Here is a 20,104-nt window from a genome sequence, read left to right on the forward strand (position 1 = left end):
AGGTGGAGGCAGTCCTGAATCCGGTGGACCAGAGGGTGCACAGGGTATAGAGCTCGGAGACTGAGGAGAGAGCTGAGAGAATATGAGCAGATAACATACTGTATCCACTGATGGCGACGGATGTATTGGACAGCCTGGAGAACAGCGTAAAGCTCCGCAGTATAAACCGAACATTGGTCAGGAAGTCTAAATCGATTGGGGGTGTTGCCAACAATATAGGCACTCCCAACACCAAACGATGTTTTTGAGCCGTCAGTGTAAATAAATGTGGCATCCTTCATTTGTGCACATAGAGCAGCAAATGCCTGAAGATAAACAAGAGAAGGGGTACCATCCTTGGGAAACCGACAAATGTCACGGAGCAGGCAGGTCCGGGGCCGGAGCCAAGGCGGTGCTGTACCCCGAGTTTTCAAGAAAGTTTTTGGGAAAGTGGAAGGAAAGAGAATGTAGCAGTTGACAGAAGTGGACTCCCGGTGATAGTAGAGAGGAAGGGCGACCTGCATACCCTAAATCCAAGGAGGCATCGAAAAAAATGTCATGGGCCAGATTAGCATGCATGGAAGACAGATGGCTAGCAGGACAGCACGCCGATTGGACAGTGGAGGTTCAGCAGTCTCAGCATAAAGGCTTTCCACAGGGCTGGTGCAAAAAGCTCCAGACACTAAACAGAATCCACGGTAGTGGACAGGGTCGAGACGCCAAAGAATAGACGGCCGAGAAGAGGAGTAAACTATGCTTCCATAGTCCAATTTCAAGCGCACTAAGGTGTGATAGAGGAGGATAATGGCCACTCGGTCCGCTCCCCAAGAGGTGCCATTCAGGACACGGAGGGTGTTGACAGATCGCAGACAGCGAGCCAAAAGAGAGGAAACGTGGGAGGACCAGTCAGTTTTCTGTCAAACATAAGACCCAAGAATTTAGTGACGTCCGCGAATGGGAGGTCGACAGGGCTTAGATCTGGGGAAGGCGGAAGAAACTCCGTACAAAGCCAAAAATTGACACAAACGGGCTTACTGGGAGAAAAGAGGAAGCCGGTTTTGATGCTCCAAGGGTGGAGGCGATCGAGACATCCTTGAAGACATCGTTCAAGAAGGCTGGTCCGTTGAGAGCGGTAGTAGATCGCAAAATCGTCCACAAAGAAGGAGCCCGAGACATCAAGAAAGAGACAATCCATAACTGGATTTATGGCAATGGCAAACAGTACAACACTTAGCACGTAGCCCTGGGGTACCCCGTTTTCTTGTGAGAAAGTACGGGAGAGAGTAGTGTTCACCCGCACTTTAAACGTGCGCTCTGCCATAAATTCATGAAGAAAAAGGGGCAACCGACCTCAAAAGCCGCAAGAGAACAGTGTGCGGAGGGTGCCTGTCCTCCAACAGGTATCGTATGCTCTCTCCAGATCAAAAAATATTGCTACTGTTTGGCGTTTCCTGAGAAAATTGTTCATGATATAAGTGGAGAGAGCAACAAGATGGTCAACTGCAGAACGGTGCTTTGAGAAACCGCATTGGGCAGGTGTTAAAAGGCTTTGGGACTCCAGTCACCAGGCTAAACGGCAATTCACCATACGCTCCAAAACCTTACAGACACTACTCGTGAGAGAAATGGGGCGATAGCTAGAGGGGAGATGTTTGTCCTTTCCAGGTTTCGGAACGGGAACGACGATAGCTTCCCGCCATCGTCTGGGAAAAGTACTGTCGGTCCAAATTCGATTATAAAGGCGAAGGAGGTAACGCTGAGTGTGGTATGATAAATGCATCAACATTTGGATGTGGATACCATCCTGTCCTGGGGCGGAAGAGCGAGAAGAAGAGAGTGCGTGTTGGAGTTCCCGCATGGAGAAAACAGTATAATAGCTTTCACGATTTTGAGAGGAGAAAGCAAGAGGTTGTGCTTCCGCTGCACGTTTCTTCAGGAGACTCTGCACGTTACTTCAGGAGAAACTCTGGCGGGTAATTTGAAAGCTCGAAATCTCAGCAAAGTGTTGACCCAATGAGTTAGAAATTGCGACGGGGTCCAGTAATGTATCATGTGTGACAGTGAGCCCAGAGACCAGGGACTAGGCGCGCCAGATAACCGTCGAATCCGACTCCAAACTTCCGAGGAGGGAGCGAAGGTGTTCAATGAGCTAGTAAAGAAGTCCCAGCTTGCCTTCTTGCTATTGCGAATGACGCGACGGCATCGCGCATGGAACTGCTTATAGCGGATACAGTTGGCCAAAGTAGGATGGTGCTGGAAAATGTGAAGAGCACATCGCCGCTCACGTATTGCGTCATGGCACGCCTCGTTCCACCAAGGAACTGGGGAGAGCCGGGGCAATTCGGACGTGCGAGGTATTGAACGTTCCGCAGCTTTAAGAATAACTTCTGTAATATGAGTGACTTCATCGTCGACGCTAGGAAAGTGACGGTCATCGAATGTTGCTAGAGACGACAAGAGTGTCCAATCAGCTTGGGCAAACTTCCAGCATCTCGGGAGCATAGATGGCACTTGTGGCTGCAATCGAAGGACACATGGAAAGTGGTCACTCGAGTGTGTATCAGCAAGGGCGAACCATTCAAAGTTCAATAGTGAGCCGCGCGGACAAGGACGCGGAGATCCCCAAAGCGGGTGGTGGGCATTGAAGTCCCCAACCAACAAATAGGGCGGCGGAAGCTGACCAAGAAGATGAAGATCAGCTCTTGCCACCGGTGTGGACGACGGAATGTATACAGTACAAAGAGAGAAGGTGTATCCAGAAAGGGAAAGATGGACAGCGACAGCTTGGAAGGAACTGTTTAGGGGGATTGGGTGATAATGGAGAGTATCATGGAGAAGAATCACGAGTCCTCCATGTGCTGGAGTGCCTTCAACAAAGGGGAGATCAAATCGGACTGACTGAAAATGAGGGAAAACAAAGCGATCGTGGGGATGCGGTTTTGTTTCCTGAAGACAGAAGATGACTGGCGAGTAGGATCATAAGAGGATCGACAATTCATTCCGATTGGCTCAAATGCCGCAGATATTCCAATGGATAATGGACATAGGGTGGACAGAAAAGGGAAGACTGTGACCAAGGTTGCCCTCAACTCAATGACTGCTCAGAGCTTGCGACCGACAGCGTGGAATGGCATTCAGCTGAAGGCAGAAGAACCTGATCCATAGGTTGTTCAGGAGCAGCTCCTGCCACCAGCGATCGGCCGATTGATCGGCCGCCAGCAGTGCACCTCGGCAACACAGAAGACGGCCGAGGGCGATTTCCGCCAGGTGGTGCTGTAGATGGGACACGCCTTGGCGGAGAAGGAGAGGAACTGGGTTTCTTTGTAGCCTTCTTGGAATTATGATGTTTAGAAGAAGGAGGAACCGATGGTTGCGAAGTTGGGGTACGTAAAAAATCTTCACGAGTGTGCTCTTTTTTTCGAAGTCTTGGTGTCTGACTTTTGGGCTCGAGATTTAGCAGAACCCGATGAAGGGTGAGTCAGAGTGGGCAGGCGAAAGTGGGGAGGTTGAACGGGCAATCTTTGCGCTGGCCGATCTGACGACCGTGGTACTAAAGGTGAGGTCGCAAGTCTGCATGCCGCCTCCTTTGTTGGCCAAGGAGAGGCAAGGACAGTGCTGTATTTTCCTGTCTGAGGCACGGTGGGCTGTCGACTGGCGAATAATTTTCGAGCAGCAAAGGTCGACACCTTTTCCTTCACTCTGATTTCCTGGATGAGCTTTTCATCCTTAAAAACGGGGCAATCTCGAGAGGAAGCAGCGTGGTCACCCATACAATTGATGCAGCGAGGGGATGGAGGTGGACAAGCACCCTCATGGGCATCCTTGCCACACGTAACACATTTGGCCAGATTGGAACAGGACTGGCTGGTGTGATTGAACCGCTGACACCGATAGCAACGCGTAGGGTTCAGGACGTAAGGGCGAACGGAAATTATCTCATAGCCTGCTTTGATTTTCGATGGGAGTTGAACTTTGTCAAATGTCAAGAAGACAGTGTGGGTTGGAATGATGTTCGTGTCAACCCTTTTCATAACCCTATGAACAGCCGTAACGCCCTGGTCAGACAGGTAGTGCTGAATTTATTCGTCAGCAATCCATCAAGGGAGCGCGTATAAACGACTCCACGCGAGGAATTTAAAGTATGGTGTGGTTCCACCCGGACAGGGAAGGTGTGTAGTAGTGAGGTACGAAGCAATTTTTGTGCCTGGAGGGCACTGACTGTTTCTAACAACAGGGGTGCCATTCCGTAATCGGGAATAAGACTTTACATGACCTGCTATTGCATGGACACCTTTCTGAATAATGAAAGGGTTGACAGTGGAGAAGTCTTGACCTTCGTCTGACCGAGAAACAACAAGGAACTGTGGCAACGATGGAAGAACTGTCTGTGGCTGAGACTCATTGAACTTACGCCTGTGAGCAGACATAGTAGATGATGAGGAAACCATTGCAGAAGTACCCCCATGATTACCGGTGTCTCCGATGGCGTGCTCCTTCCTTGTGGGGGCCCTCACTGAGGGCACTTCCTCTTTAGGTGATTGTTCACACCTCAGGTCACAACTCCCAAGAAACGGACGGAGGCACCAACCGGCACTTTCGGAAGGTATCAGCTCAGGTAATCATCCCTCCCTGGGCCTGGCCGTTACCAGGGGGTACGTATGTGTCCTACCTGTCTACCCGGGGCGGGGAATTGCGCATTACCCTGTCACCGGCTATGCGTGGGCCAGCCTTCAGACACGCACAGGGAGGAATTAAGAGAAAGGGAGGAACAAAGAAAAGGAAAGAAGAGAGTTCTCAAATGTCGCAGTGGAGAAAATGGGAAAGAGAAGAGGTAAGGAAAAGAGAAGGACAAAGGAAGGACAAAGACTTGCCAACAGAGAAAGCGAAGAAAAGAGACTGTCCATCTACGGACGTAGGCACTAAACATACTCCCAGAGGGGAAGAAAGGGAAGGGAAGAGGTGTGGTGAGGGGGGCGGGGAGGGGGGGGGGAGATGGGGATGGGGAAGGATGTGGAAAAGGAAGGTGTGCAGCCCAGAAAGGAAGGAGAGCCACATTAGCTCGGGGTCCTGTGCTTGCCACGCACGTGTCCACAGAAGAATTGTGGACCCCTGCGGGGGGGGGGGGGGGGGGGGGGGGGGACACCAGAGGTTGTAGAGAGCTTCAGGGAGAGCATAAGGGAACGATTGACAAGAATGGGGGAAAGAAATACAGTAGAAGAATGGGTAGCTTTGAGAGGCGAAATAGTGAAGGTAGCAGAGGATCAAGTAGGTAAAAAGACGAGGGCTAATAGAAATCCTTGGGTAACAGAAGAAATATTGAATTTAATTGACAAAAGGAGAAAATATAAAAATGCAGTAATGAAGCACGCAAAAAGGAATACTAACGTCTCAAAAATGAGATCGACAGGAAGTGCAAAATGGCTAAGCAGAGATGGTTAGAGGACAAATGTAAGGCTGTAGAGCCGTATATCACTAGGGGTAAGATAGGTACTGCCTACAGGAAAATTAAAGAGACCTTTGAAGGAAAGAGAACCACTTGCATGAATATCAAGAGCTCAGATGGAAACCCAGTTCTAAGCAAAGAAGGGAAAGCAGAAAGGTGGAAGGAGTATATAGAGGTTCTATACAAGGGAGATGTTCTTGAGGACAATATTATAGAAATGGAAGACAATGTATATGAAGATGAAATGGGAGATATGATACTGCATGAAGAGTTTGACAGAGCACTGAAAGACCTAAGTCGAAACAAGGCCGCGGGAGTAGACAACATTCCATTAGAACTACTGACAGCCTTGGGAGAGCCAGGCCTAATAAAACTCTACCATCTGCTGAGCAAGATGTACGAGACAGGTGCAATACCCTCACACTTCAAGAAGAATATAATAATTCCAACCCCAAAGAAAGCAGGTGTTGACAGATATGAAAATTGCCGAACTATCAGTTTAATAAGCCAATGCTGCAAAATACTAACATGATTTTTTTACAGACGAATGGAAAAACTGGTAGAAGCCGACCTCAGGGAAGATCAGGTGGATTCCGTAGAAATGTTGGAACATGTGAGACAATACTGACCCTACGACTTATCTTAGCTAAAGCTTTTGACAATGATGACTGGAATACTCTCTTTCAAATTTTGAAAGTGGCAGGGGTAAAACACAGGGAGCGAAAGGCTATTTACAATTTGTACAGAGACCAGAAGGCAGTTATACGAGTCGAGGGACATGAAAGGGAAGCAGTGGTTCCGGAAGGGAGTGAGACAGGGTTGTAGCCTCTCGCTGATGTTATTCAATCTGTATATTGAGCAAGCAGTAAAGGAAACAAAAGAAAAATTTGTAGTAGGAATTAAAATCCACGGAGAAGAAAAAAACTTTGAGGTTTGCTGATGACATTGTAATTCTGTCAGAGACAGCAAAGGACTTGGAAGAGCAGTCGAACGGAATCGATAATGTCTTGAAAGGAGGATATAATATGAACATCAACAAAAGCAAAATGAGGATAATGGAACGTAGTCGAGTTAAGTCGGGTGATGCTGAGGGTATTAGATTAGGAAATGAGACACTCACAGTAGTAAAGGAGTTTTGCTATTTGGGGAGCAAAATAACTGATGATGGTCAAAGTAGAGAGGATATAAAATGTAGACTGGCAATGGCAAGGAAAGCGTTTCTGAAGAAGAGAAATTTGTTAATATCGAGTATAGATTTAAGTGTCAGGAAGTCATTTCTGAAAGTATTTGTATGGAGTGTAGCCATGTATGGAAGTGAAACATGGACGATAAATAGTTTGGACAAGAAGAGAATAGAAACTTTCAAAATGTGGTGCTACAGAAGAATGCTGAAGATTAGATGGGTAGATCACATAACTAATGAGGACGTATTGAATAGAATTGGAGAGAAGAGAAATTTGTGGCACAACTTGACTAGAAGAAGGGATCGGATGGTAGGGCATATTCTGAGGCATCAAGGGATCACTAATTTAGTATTGGAGGGCAGTGGTGGTGGTGGTGGTGGTCAGTGTTTAACGTCCCGTTGACAACGAGGTCTTTAGAGACGGAGCGCAAGTTCGGGTTAGGGAAGGATTGGGAAGGAAATCGGCCGTGCCCTTTCAAAGGAACCATCTCGGCATTTGCCTGAAACGATTTAGGGAAATCACGGAAAACCTAAATCAGGATGGCTGGAGATGGGATCGAACCGTCGTCCTCCCGAATGCGAGTCCAGTGTGCTAACCTGGAGGGCAGTGTGGAGGGTAAAAATCATAGAGGGAGACCAAGAGATGAATACACTAAACAGATTCAGAAGGATGTAGGTTGCAGTAGGTACTTGCACAGGATAGAGTGGCATGGAGAGCTGCATCAAACCAGCCTCAGGACTGAAGACCACAACAATAATAACAACAACAACAGCAACAACAAACAGCTGAACTGAGGTTTTTGTCTGAGGTGTTTGGTTACACCAGGAGATGAGTCTGATGGGCAAAAGAAGGATCCAATGATCACTTTATGTCCACCCCTGATACTGAGTCTTGCCCAAATAATTTCACATGCAGCTTCAATTTCTATCTTTGTGGATTTGAGTTTCTTGTCTACTGCAAAAAATACACCACCTCCACTTCCCATCTGCTTATACTTCCGATACACACTTAAATTTTCTCCAAAAATCTCACTGCTATCAATTTCAGGTTTCAACCAGCTTTCTGACCTAGTAGTATGTGAGCTTCACTGCTTCCCATGAGTGCTTCGAACTCTGGCACTTTGCTGTGAATGCTTCGGCAGTTTACCATAAGTAGGCTATTTAATACTCTCGCCTGTGGAGGGCATTTCTTTTGCTCTTACACTGATACTTCTGGGTTTCCGACAGTTATTGTTATTGGGACTGGATGGAGAATCACCTAATCTGAAAAACCCTTGTGTGCACCCTATACACAGTCAGCTACCTGAGTAGCAGCATGTGATGTGTAGTGCACACCTGACCTACATGGGGGGGTGGGGGTGGGTGACACTACAGTTTTCAATCCTACGGTGCAAGTCCAGGAAGTCGCAGCCTAGCTTGTCACAGACACTTCAAAGTCTTTCGGCTGTCCTTCCACTCAATGCAGAAACAAAGGGCAGGGCACAATCAGTTCTGAGCCCAGATGACAGGCTTCATTTGTTCCAACATGCACCACAATCTGTAGTTGGTTGCATCCTGTTCCCTCAATGGCAGCCGGAATAGCCTCTTTAACATGTTGAATGAGTCCCCCTACATACTACAGGTGGCCCACGAAGCCAAGATCAGTCTAATGGAATGGGAAGAAGCCCTAATATGCGATATAATGGTAAGTACCATTTACCACACACTTAATAGTAATTTACGGAGTACAGATGTAGAAGAAAACGACTAAAGTTAATCCCAAAATGAGCTACAACTCATACATACCATTGTCTTCCATTTGCTCTAACACATCTATAATACATTGTTGCTGTTTAGGATAATGCATAAACTCAGCTTGAAAAATGTTTGTCGGGATAAATTTCCCCTTAGGCAACACATTGATCAGCGCTTTGTACACTTCCAAATCCTTGTGCACGCCAAACTCCTTCATGTGTTTCATAGCCGAATAGATAAATTCTACATGTCCACGTCTTTGAACCGAACTATTCTCATATATATGAACCATTTCTAGATACGTTTCTTTACTCTTGTCCTTGATATTCTCGAAATCTTCGGCTTTTATCAGCTGTCTCTTGTATGTGTTGTCCTTCTCCAGCAGTCGACGGGCACTATGAATTTGCCTAACGTAATAAAATAAATTCTCTGCATGGTCAGATGGCCTTGTCTTTCGTCGATGCTCGTGTAACACGCATCGCAATTTTGTACATATCATAGGAAAACTCCTCCTATACATTGTCTGCAAATCTCATCACAGCAAATATAAACTTTATCACTCCTCTGGCTTCGGAACATGCCAGATGACACCCATACAGATAAAGTTAATTATTCCACAACACACTGTATAATGTTGTTCAAATATACAACTGTACAAAAAAAGAACCGATCGTGATTACTAGCAGTGAGAGGTTTATAACCATCTCACACCGCACACCGGCAATACAACCAAGCGTCTTTGACCCACGTTCAACGCTTATATGTAGACAGATGCACCCATTGTCATTTCACACGTCTTCATGGGTAGTACAGTACATGATTCAGGTGTGATAAGGCGATAGCTTTCCACAAATTAATTCAGTGGCCTCGTTTGGACAAAAAAAATTATGACTGGAAAACAAACACCTTGTAACAGTTTTTGATTTTCACTGACTGATGTAAATAAAATTATATTTTTCTTTGCTTTTTTCAGTGTTTGATATAAATACAGCTATGTTTCAGTGCTTGTTAGCTGATTAATATTGGCTGATTTATTTTGAGGGATTTTCCGCAGTGGCTGTGGATTTAGCAACTGTACGTACGAAGAAAAAAAAAAAAAACTGTGAAACTCAAAGATATTGCTCGACAAGTTAGTGGAGATGTGTTGTTGTGGGAAGAGAGTTATTTTGAATTTTTGACAATGAAGTTCAGAGCAGTTAAATGAGACATTTCATTTTACGTGTGGAGTTTCTCGTTCCTGATTGCTGCAAGAGCTCATAAAAATGACTGATAAGGAATATGCAGGTCTTTCGGTAGGTGATATTTGCTTTGCACTTTGCGCCCATGTTTACGGCACCGCGATACGTATCACTCACAGCTCACACTAAACAACACTACAGCAGTAGTGGCAAAGATAGATTTTGTATTAGGCTTGATAGCGATCTATTTAAAATATGCAGATAAGATAGCACGTGACATATCTTTCTTTCTACAACAGGGCATCCGTTGATGTAAATGATCAAAGCAGATATGCAGTACTTAAATGTACTGTAAATGAAATTGTGAAGAAATCTGTAGGCAACACAGCATCAGATACTATCAGTAATTTTATTTTTTGAACGAATTGAGAAAACACGACACATTGTCAGTCTAAAGTAAGTCAGTTCAGTGTAAGAATGAGAAAGATTGCGTCGCTACCATGGATTATTGTGTTTTTAGAAATCCGTGTTGACTAGTTATGTTTGTTGATGCATGATTGAAATTGTAAACCGAAGTGGTAGTTCATTATACATACAATTATACTTATTCATTGAATTATATTTAGGCACTAGTAATTATCTTCACAGGATTGGCTACTGGCTTAGTACTGTATGAATTTACCACCATGACTGATGCTTAATCAGATTGCAAAAATTAAAGATAATTTATTTTTGTGAGTTAGCTGAATGTGATAAAATGAGATATGTAAAAAGCTATGGACGAGGCTTTTTATTTGCTATGGATTTTACTGTCTTCATAAATTTTGTGCTACTTACATGAATTAAAAGCTTATGAATGTTGGCTGTTTTTATTGTAATAGTTCTTATATGAAGATATTTTGTATCTTTTGGGACTACAGGGGTATTGGATGTGCGTTACATTTAAGATAATTCTACACAAAATATTTTTACTCAGGCTGACATGTAATTTCGTATCTCTTTACCCATACACATGCATGAAGACTGTACTTCAACATAATATGTATGTAACGCTGTTAGAGATTTAGAAACCTGGCCTTTTTTTACTAGAAATCGCTACATGAGATATGATACAAATAGTAAAGGGTAAGGCAATCAGCCGCAAATAACTTTATTGCAAATCCGTATTTTGCTCAATGTTTGGAAGTCTTCAGAGCTGTAACAGTAAGTTAAAATGTTAAAGGGACTTTATATATACACACAATTCCAACTGAACTGGTCATGTCGAGGGTTGAGTGCAATCAGTCCCGTTGGGACTTACTGGTTTTAATGTTTTAACTTACATTTACTGCACTGAAGGTGACCACACTGTGACCGAAAGGTTGTTGTGCAATAAACATTATTTGCGCCTGATTGCTACAGGGTCACGGCACCACATATGGCCATCGTAAGGCCAGTTCAAGATATGCAACATGTTAACTATGGGGGGAAAGAAAGGTTACTTCAAAATATTGTTATAATATATAATATTGTTTCAAAGACTGTACGTTACAAGTACGTGGGAACAAATGTTCTAATTTTTATCGAAGAAGGGGGAAAAAAATACAAAATGGTGTATTTCACCAGTTTTGGCTGTGTTAACTATAGCAATGGTCAGTCAGGTCTCCACTTTTGGCCACTGATTGTTATAATAAAACTGGAGAGAATGTAAATTGTTCTTTATACAAGCGTATAAGAAAACAAGTGTCCATAAAGTAAATAGAAGTTACAGCAGTTGAGTGGAACAGTATTGTAATGATTGAACTAGTAACAAATTATTAATTCCACTTTAGGAACCAGAAAGAGGTTTCACCCGTATTAAAAACCCTGTAAGGGTAAGATAACATATCCTTATCATTCAGAGATTCAGATACTTTCTGCTACCAGTTTCTAATTTTTCCCCTGCAATATGAACTCTGGCCTCGTTAACATTCAGCATCTTTTACACCAAAACTTTTTCTCTCTCCAAAAAACCATATAACCACTTTTTCCCTGGCTGATTGTTTGCAATGCAGCCTTAGAACTTCACAAATGTGGCTTTTCAATAAGCTTATGCATAGATACATAGTCTCTCCTTAGTAAATGGAACCCCCATGTTGGAACAGTCCAGAACCAAGTCCATCAACATATAACCCCCCCCCCCCCCCCCCAAAAAAAAAGAAAAAAATTGTAGTAAGGGCCACACTGCCCAGTAGATTTCTGTGGAAGTAGAGTTGTAATTTAGTGTTTTTGTGGCTTTGTATAACTTGTTTGCAGCAGCAACCGTCATTCCCTTAACAGTAGCCAACAGTGTATTTTTTACATCGCTGACAGAATATTGAAATCTGTTATCCTCAGGGTGTCTAAAAAAACTTTGAGTTAAAAATGTTATCATTTTATAATTTGTATTGCATATTTTGAAACATGGAAAGGATAAATTACTATGAGATGGTCGAGCATGACTATTAGTTAGGTCTATCTTGGTATAAAAATAACAGAAATATTTTAAATAAACCCACTTTAATAAAATGTGCTTAGTTTCCAGCCAGATATATATTATAGATATTTTTGTATAAATTTTAAAACTTGCCAAAACAGGACACACTCAGCTTGTCTTTTACTTATGGCCATAAGCATGGCAATAACAGGGAACCAAGAATAAATATGGTTCTGTTAATGGTCATAGATGTTTAATAGTACGTGTTCGGGTTGTACGAGACCTTACATTTGTATAAAATGAAACTATTAATACTTGACTTTACCTATGCCCAGATTAAGTTGCAGTAAGTGGGGTAGTGGCCAAACCTGCTATATGGCTGCTGGCAAATCCGTTTCCACGTGGAACCAAACCTGATATAGCACAAAGACAGCATACTGTTAAATATAAACCTAAACAATTACATAGGAGCAGTAGGTGCAAGCTCAGATTAGGAGAGGAAATCAGCCATGTCCCTTAAAATAACCACCCTGGTATTCATCTTAAGTGATTCATGGAATTTGCCAGAAATCTAGATCTGGGTCATCTTTATGTTAAGTAGCAATCTGTCTTCTCCTACATTGTTGATATTCCTACCTGGAGTTTTCATTACTTGATTCTGACAAGAAACATAACTTTTAATTGTGATAGCACACAGGCAGTCAACTATCCTCCCGAAGATGCTTTGGTGACACATGGGAAATGCGTAAATAAGGAATTAGCATGAAACAGTAGTCATTCGTTGTCTTATGCATTTGCTTAATAACTATTGAGCCACTTAGAAGGGATTACAACAGTGTTGATTGACTTTCTTCACGTTTAAAATAGTCTTGGGACCTATAAATTGTAGAATCTTTGAAGAGAGTAAATTAACTTTTCCTGCAGACTTGAATATTTGATGTAGCTTTTGACTGTCATATATTGAAAATTGTATTGAATTACACTTAATTTTTTTTTTTTTTTACTTATGATAGATCACTTCTCAACAACAGACATTCATTAAGCTGAGTAGAAAAAAAAGTTACAGTCTTAGGAATACCAAAATTTCATCATCACCTATTCTTGATTCTTCTGCAATACAAGGTCAATACTATTAAAATTTTACAATATGAAGGCGCTGGTGTGGTACCTCAACTAGCTCGTACACATGCCTAGGCCTGCATGCTCACATCCTGTCTCCAAATTATGCAGCTCCTAGCGTCAGTTTTCCTGTAGTTGCTTATCAGTTAGCTTTAAGAGATGTTGCAGTGAGAGAAAGTAGATTTCTAAGCAATATTACAATGCATTTGCCCCTGAACAATGATAGTAGAGCAGTACTTGGAGATTGTTGTGAGTGCTTAGAGAAGACTACGTTGTTAAAGTATGTTCATTGTTTTTTAGAATGGTAGAAAGAATGACGTTCTGCTCAGATTGTCCTAATTTACTAATGTAGCTGTACTGTGGAAATCAATGAGGGTTCTAGTATCACGCAGAGGAGTACTTGGTATCATCTCCACCTGCATTTCAGTTATGTTAAAAGTCCATGGTACAGTACATTAGAGATGCTTTTTCATAAAATTGTACAATATATTGATGGAAGACTGATAATGATATGACTGAAGGGTAGTTCAAAAGATTTGGTATTAATACAGGCATATATGCCTACCAGCTAGCACAGAGATGAGGAAGTGGAAGAATATTATGAGAAAATACAAGAGCTCATCGAGAAAGAAAATAGAAATGCTTGCATTATCGTCATGGGGGACTGGAATGCAGTGGTGGGTGAAGGAAGAGATGAAGATACAGTAGGAAAATTTGGATTAGGAATAAGAAATGAGAGAGGTGAACGACTAATTAGTTTCTGTAAAGAAAATTCATTAGCAGTGGGTAACACATTATTTGAACACCACAAAAGGAGACGTTACACATGGATATCAAACTTGAATAGGGAAAGATATCAGCTGGACTACATCCTGATACAAAAAAGGTTTAGGAACTGTTTGAAGAATGCTAAAGCTTATCCAGGAGCGGATATAAATTCAGACCACAACCTAGTGATGGGAGAAATACAAGTGAAGTTGAAAAAAGTCTGGAAAGGTAAAGCAAAGGAAAGACTAAACATAGAAAGACTCAAAGAGGTAGGAAAGGCATCAGATTTGGAGAACAGATTTATGGAAAAGTGGCAAAGAGGTAGTGTTGATGAAAGTGGTAATGACAAGTGGATAAAAATGAGGGAAGGACTTGTGGACTCTGTCAAAGAAGTACTAGGAATTAGAGTATCCCAAAGCACAAGGAAAAAATGGATAATAGAAAACATGTTGAAAAAGATGGAAGAGCACAGAAAGTGGAAAAGTGTAGAAACTGAAGAAGGCAAAAAGAGGTACAGGAAACTGAATAATGAATTAAGAAGAGAAACTGAAGAAGCAAGAAAAAAATGGATGAAACAGAAATGTGACGAAATAGAGAAAATGGAGAGAGAGGGAAAGTATGAAACTATGTATAGACTAGCTAGTGAGATAGTTTTTGGATGTAAAAGAAAGAGGAATAACATGGAAATAGAAAGAGCGGATGGTACTCTAGCAGAAGAACCACAGGAGGTTTTGAACAGATGGCAAGAATATATTGAATGTCTGTATAAGGGGGATGAAATGCAAAGCGAAATTAAGGTTGAAGAGGAGCAATATGTGCCAGAAGATGGAAAGGGATTTACCATCTTGGAAGCAGAAGTAGAAAAGGCGCTGAAGGAGATGAAGAGCCTGGGAAACAAGGCAAGAGAAGAAATAGTCTACCTCTGTAACGAGATATATGACAAAGGGGAATGGCCTGAGGACTTCGCTGCAACAGTTATAATACCAATAGAGAAAAAGAGAAACACTAAAAAATGTGAAGAACACCGGTCCAGTAGTCTAATTTCTCATGCAGCTAAAGTCTTGCTGAGAGTGTTGAATAGAAGGTTATATGGCAAGCTGGATAGAGGGATTGCAGAGGAGCAGTTTGCATTTAGAAGAGGAAAAGGAACAAGAGATGCTATTGGCCTGCTAAGAACTATAGGGGAAAGATATATGGAAAAGGGTAGAGAAATCTTTGCTGTTTTTATGGATTCAGAAAAGGCTTTTGACAGAGTTCAGTGGAACAAGCTGATGGATATCTTGAAGAGGAAAGGAGTAGATTGGAAAGAGAGACGACTGATACAGAATCTATATTTACACCAGAAAGTAAAGATAAGGATTGGAAATGAAATGTCAGAAGGAAGCAGCATTGGACAAGGTGTCAGACAAGGTTGTTGCCTTTCCCCACTGTTGTTTAACGTATACCTTGAAGAGATTGTTGCGAAAAGCTTAGATGGGAAAAGAGGAATATGTATTGGTGGAAAAGAGAATAGAATGTATAAGATTTGCTGATGACATGGTATTAGTGGCAGAAAGTGAGCGGACAGTGAATAACATGCTGAAGGATCTGAATGAAGCTTGTGTGTAATATGGGATGCAAATAAACACAGCAAAAACAAAGAGTTCGGTCATCTGCACAAGACACAGACTGTCCAATATTAAAATAGGACAATCTACCATTAGCCAAGTAAGTGAATTTAAATATCTCGGAAGCACAATAACAGAAGACTTGAGATGTCACCAGGAGGTGAAAACTCAAATTGCCATAGCGAAGGAGGCATTCAACAGAAAGAGGAGACTCTTATGTGGCAAATTAGATAAAGGACTAAAGAAAAGGCTTGGCAAATGTTTTGTCTGGAGTGTGGCACTATATGGGGCAGAAACATGGACACTGAGATGAGAGGATGAAAAAAGGTTAGAAGCATTTGAGATGTGGATGTGGAGGAGAATGGAGAGAATAAGCTGGATGGAAAGAGTGAGTAATGAAAGAGTATTGGAAAGGGTTGGTGAGAGATGTCTGCTGAAGGTTGTAAGAGAAAGGAAAAAGAACAGGTTGGGACATTCATTGAGAAGGGAGTGCTTGCTAGTAGATGCTTTGGAAGGATTAGTTTGTGGGAGAAGACTGAGAGGAAGAAGGAGATACAAGATGATAGACGACATACAGGGAAGAGGAAATTATGCTGACCTGAAGAGGATGGCAGAAGACCAGACAGCCTGGAGCACTACCATGTGAAAACCTGCCTTTAGGCAGAACACTGATGATGATGATGATGATGATGATGATGATGATGATGATGATGATGATGATTTCATAAAATGTATTCACAAATAGTGAATACAATATTACATCAGCCGTATGGTTTACTATAGACATACGAAAATTTGGGTTGGCTCAGGACTCAAACTGGACTTCCTGTTTGTCGATGGCTGTTGCCTCAACCACTTTAGTTATCCATGCACGCCACCTGGGCTGACCCAAACCTGCACACCCCATAGTACTCACACACTGTTCATAGGAGGAGACAATGTTCTTCTTGTCTGTTTCCCATGCTTTAGCGTGAAGTACAGTTTGTGTAGTGCCTGTATTTCAAGTGTATGTATAGTTTGATGCGAATGTCTTTCAGACATGCATGAATATCTGAAGGAACAGACACTGCTGGCGATTTACAGTGATATTAATGATGATATACATTTGTGTTGAACTACACAAATACTGCACTAACTGTAGACGCTTTTTTGTTTGCGGGTAACACACGCCTCGAGTATAGCAGATGTTTTTATCACTTCATGGGAAAGGAAATGTGTGAAAAATTCACATTGTGTAATTTCATTGTACATAAAAAAAGACTACCTTTTTATTGTGATCCTACATGGAAGACACTTTTTGAGATTTTATTTTTTTATTATTTTTATTCATCCAAGGACCATCTCACAATGGTACAATAATTGTCATTGTAATACGGTGAAAATCAATAGCTGAAGTTGCAGAATACGTATCTACACCCTATAAGGATAGAACTGGTTGTGGGCCATGGCCTTGATGGAGGAACCATCCTGGCATTTGCCTGAGGTGATGCAGGAAAGCCCAAATCAAGATGGGCGGACAGAGTGAACCCCATCCTCCCAAATATGAGGTTTGTGTCTTTAATAGTTGATTGCCTCATTCGATAGGTCCCTATTATACACTTTTCTTTGATTTACACACAATTAGCTTAATATAATTTATAACACATAGTTAGTTAGTTTCATGTTCTATGGACCATTTTGTACAATAAATCATAATGATATTGAACAAGTCATTTTACATTCAGATCACAAAGTAATTTGTAAATACAGCTACAATCTGAGCATTTTTATAAGATGATTTTTTTTACACACACACACACACACACACACACACACACACACACACACAGACAGACAGACAGACAGAGAGAGAGAGATGTTAGTAAATTCTTACCCACCGCCTTTTACACATTACAGTAACAGAAATTATTCTATGGAATGTGTGTTGTCAAGGCGAAACTTTTTCAGTTTGTTTTCAAATTTTACTTATCTTTCTATCAGACATTTTATATCACTGGGTAAGTGATCAAAAATTTTAGTTGCAGCACTGTGCAATCCTTTTTGTGCCAAAGAAAACTTTAATGTGGAGTAATTAATGTCATTGTTCATTCTGGTATTGTACTTAAGTACATAATTGTTCCCTTTGAACTGCAGTGGATTGTTTGTAACAAACTTGAGTGAGTAAATATACTGTGGAGCAGTAGTCAGAATGGCAAACTCCTTAAACAGATGTCTACAAGATGATAGTGAGTGAGCACCCTGTAATATTCTTACAGCACTTTTTTTTTTTTGAGCAATGAAGACTTTCTTTCTTAAAGATGAGTTTCCCCAGAACGTTTTTCCATATGACATGTTGAATGAAAATTTGCAAAATATGTCAACCAACTAATTTGTCTCTCCCAAAGATTTGCAAGGAGTCTTAAGTGCACATGTGGCCGAACTAAATTGTTTTAGGAGTTCCAAACCATGTTGATTCGGGTTTAAATTGTCATAATATGGACACCTAGGAAATTTGAAGTTTCCATCATATTTGTTACTTTCTCTCATTTGTTACACAAGGGAAAGCAATGGTAAGTATATCATTGGTGTAGTAATCCTCGTTTTGCAGAACTTAAGATGTTGTCTTTTTAAAACTGGGGGTGAGACCATTTGCAGAAAACCAGTCAATAATACTTTTAAGAACTTTGTTCACCAGTTTTTCTGTTGTTGTACATATGATTGGATTGATAACAATATTAGTGTCATCTGCAAAAAGAACTAATTCTGCATGTTGTATATTAGACAGAAGATTCTTTACGTGTATGAGGAGTAATAGTGGACCTGAAACGGAGCCAAGGTGGAATCTCATTCAGAATAATGTCCCTGGACTTCACTGGGTGAATTACTAAAGTACAGCTTCATTATCTGTTGGTTTGCTATACCATCAATCACATAAAATTTCAATTTATCCAGGAGCATACTGTGATTTCCTGAGGGTATTAGTGTTGCTCACGTGAGATACTGTTCTAGAATGTATCACCTTCTCACAAATTTTGGAAAATGTCAGCAGTGAAACAGATCAGTAGTTAGTTGCATCTCTCCTGTAATCTTTCTTAAAGAGGGGTTTGATAACGACGTATTTCAGTCTCTCTGGAAAAATGCCCCGAGTTAGTGATGCATGCAATATTTCAGAGAAGACCAGGTTTATTATATGAGAACAAATCTTTAGTTGTTGTTGTTGTTGTTGTGGTCTTCAGTCCTGAGACTGGTTTGATGCAGCTCTCCATGCTACTCTATCCTGTGCAAGCTTCTTCATCTCCCAGTACCTACTGCAACCTACATCCTTCTGAATCTGCTTAGTGTATTCATCTCTTGGTCTCCCCCTATGATTTTTACCCTCCACGCTGCCCTCCAATACTAAATTGGTGATCCCTTGATGCCTCGGAACATGTCCTACCAACCGATCCCTTCTTCTGGTCAAGTTGTGCCACAAACTTCTCTTCTCCCCAATCCTATTCAATACTTCCTCATTAGTTATGTGATCTACCCATCTAATCTTCAGCATTCTTCTGTAGCACCACATTTCAAAAGCTTCTATTCTCTTCTTGTCCAAACTATTTACCGGCCATGTCTCACTTCCAAACATGGCTACACTCCATACGAATACTTTCAGAAATAACTTCCTGACACTTAAATCTATACTCGATGTTAACATATTTCTCTTCTTCAGAAACGCTTTCCTTGCCATTGCCAGTCTACATTTTATATCCTCTCTACTTCGTCTATCATCAGTTATTTTGCTCCCCAAATAGCAAAACTCCTTTACTACTTTAAGTATCTCATTTCCTAATCTAATACCCTCAGCATCACCCGACTTAACTCGACTACATTCCATTATCCTCGTTTTGCTTTTGTTGATGTTCATCTTATATCCTCCCTTCAAGACACCATCCATTCCGTTCAACTGGTCTTCCAAGTCCTTTGCTGTCTCTGACAGAATTACAATGTCATCGGCGAACCTCAAAGTTTTTATTTCTTCTCCATGGACTTTAATACCTACTCCAAATTTTTCTTTTCTTTCCTTTACTGCTCGCTCAATATACAGACTGAATAACATCGGGGAGAGGCTACAACCCTGTCTCACTCCCTTCCCAACCACTGCTTCCCTTTCATGTCCCTAGACTCTTATAACTGCCATCTGGTTTCTGTACAAATTGTAAATCACCTTTCGCTCCCTGTATTTTACCCCTGCCACCTTCAGAATTTGAAAGAGAGTATTCCAGTCAACATTGTCAAAAGCTTTCTCTAAGTCTAATCTTTAGTACTGTATTGAAAAATGTATCAAAACCAGATGAGCTTTTATTTTTGAGAGAATTTATAATTTTCTTAATTTCAGAGAAAGAAGTTGGTGATAAATTTGTATAACTGAATTTTATGACAGTTACTTTTTTAACATACTGCTGTGATTTTTACCTTGAACTATATTTAAGAAATGGTTATTACATTCATTTACTGCCTGTGACTCATCATTTATAGCCCTTCCATTCAGTTCATTAGTGATGGTATCCTTTTCTTTCGCTGGTTGTCCTGTCTTTAGTTTCACTACATTCCATATAGCCTTAAGCCTGCTGTTGGAATTATTGATTTATGACATTACGTGCATCTTCTTTGATTTTTTGGAAACTTTTATTAATAATTCTT

General features: G+C 41.3%; 2 protein-coding genes across 5 annotated transcripts in view; one reads left to right on the plus strand and one right to left on the minus strand.

The window, feature by feature from the left end:
- Positions 1–9,198, minus strand: part of LOC126480891 (evolutionarily conserved signaling intermediate in Toll pathway, mitochondrial) — a 101,558-nt gene extending 92,360 nt beyond the window's left edge. The window contains exon 1 of one of the 3 annotated variants that reach the window (XR_007587476.1): positions 8,391–9,198. Coding sequence is in view for 2 of the 3 variants with exons in the window: in XM_050104286.1 (XP_049960243.1) it covers positions 8,391–8,859 (469 nt within the window). In the remaining variant the exon portion in view is untranslated. The remainder of the gene's footprint in view (positions 1–8,390) is intronic. The other 2 variants (XM_050104286.1, XM_050104287.1) reach the window with 2 other exon arrangements.
- Positions 9,199–9,461: 263 nt separating this feature from the next.
- Positions 9,462–20,104, plus strand: part of LOC126480893 (CXXC-type zinc finger protein 1-like) — an 83,930-nt gene continuing 73,287 nt past the window's right edge. The window contains exon 1 of one of the 2 annotated variants that reach the window (XM_050104288.1): positions 9,462–9,631. In XM_050104288.1, the coding sequence (XP_049960245.1) occupies positions 9,602–9,631 (30 nt within the window). In that variant the 5' untranslated portion in view covers positions 9,462–9,601. Of the gene's footprint in view, positions 9,632–9,773; positions 9,974–20,104 lie in introns of those variants that run through there. The other variant, XM_050104289.1, reaches the window with a different exon arrangement.

The sequence above is a fragment of the Schistocerca serialis genome, chromosome 5, assembly GCF_023864345.2.
Source record: "Schistocerca serialis cubense isolate TAMUIC-IGC-003099 chromosome 5, iqSchSeri2.2, whole genome shotgun sequence".
Taxonomy (NCBI): domain Eukaryota; kingdom Metazoa; phylum Arthropoda; class Insecta; order Orthoptera; family Acrididae; genus Schistocerca; species Schistocerca serialis.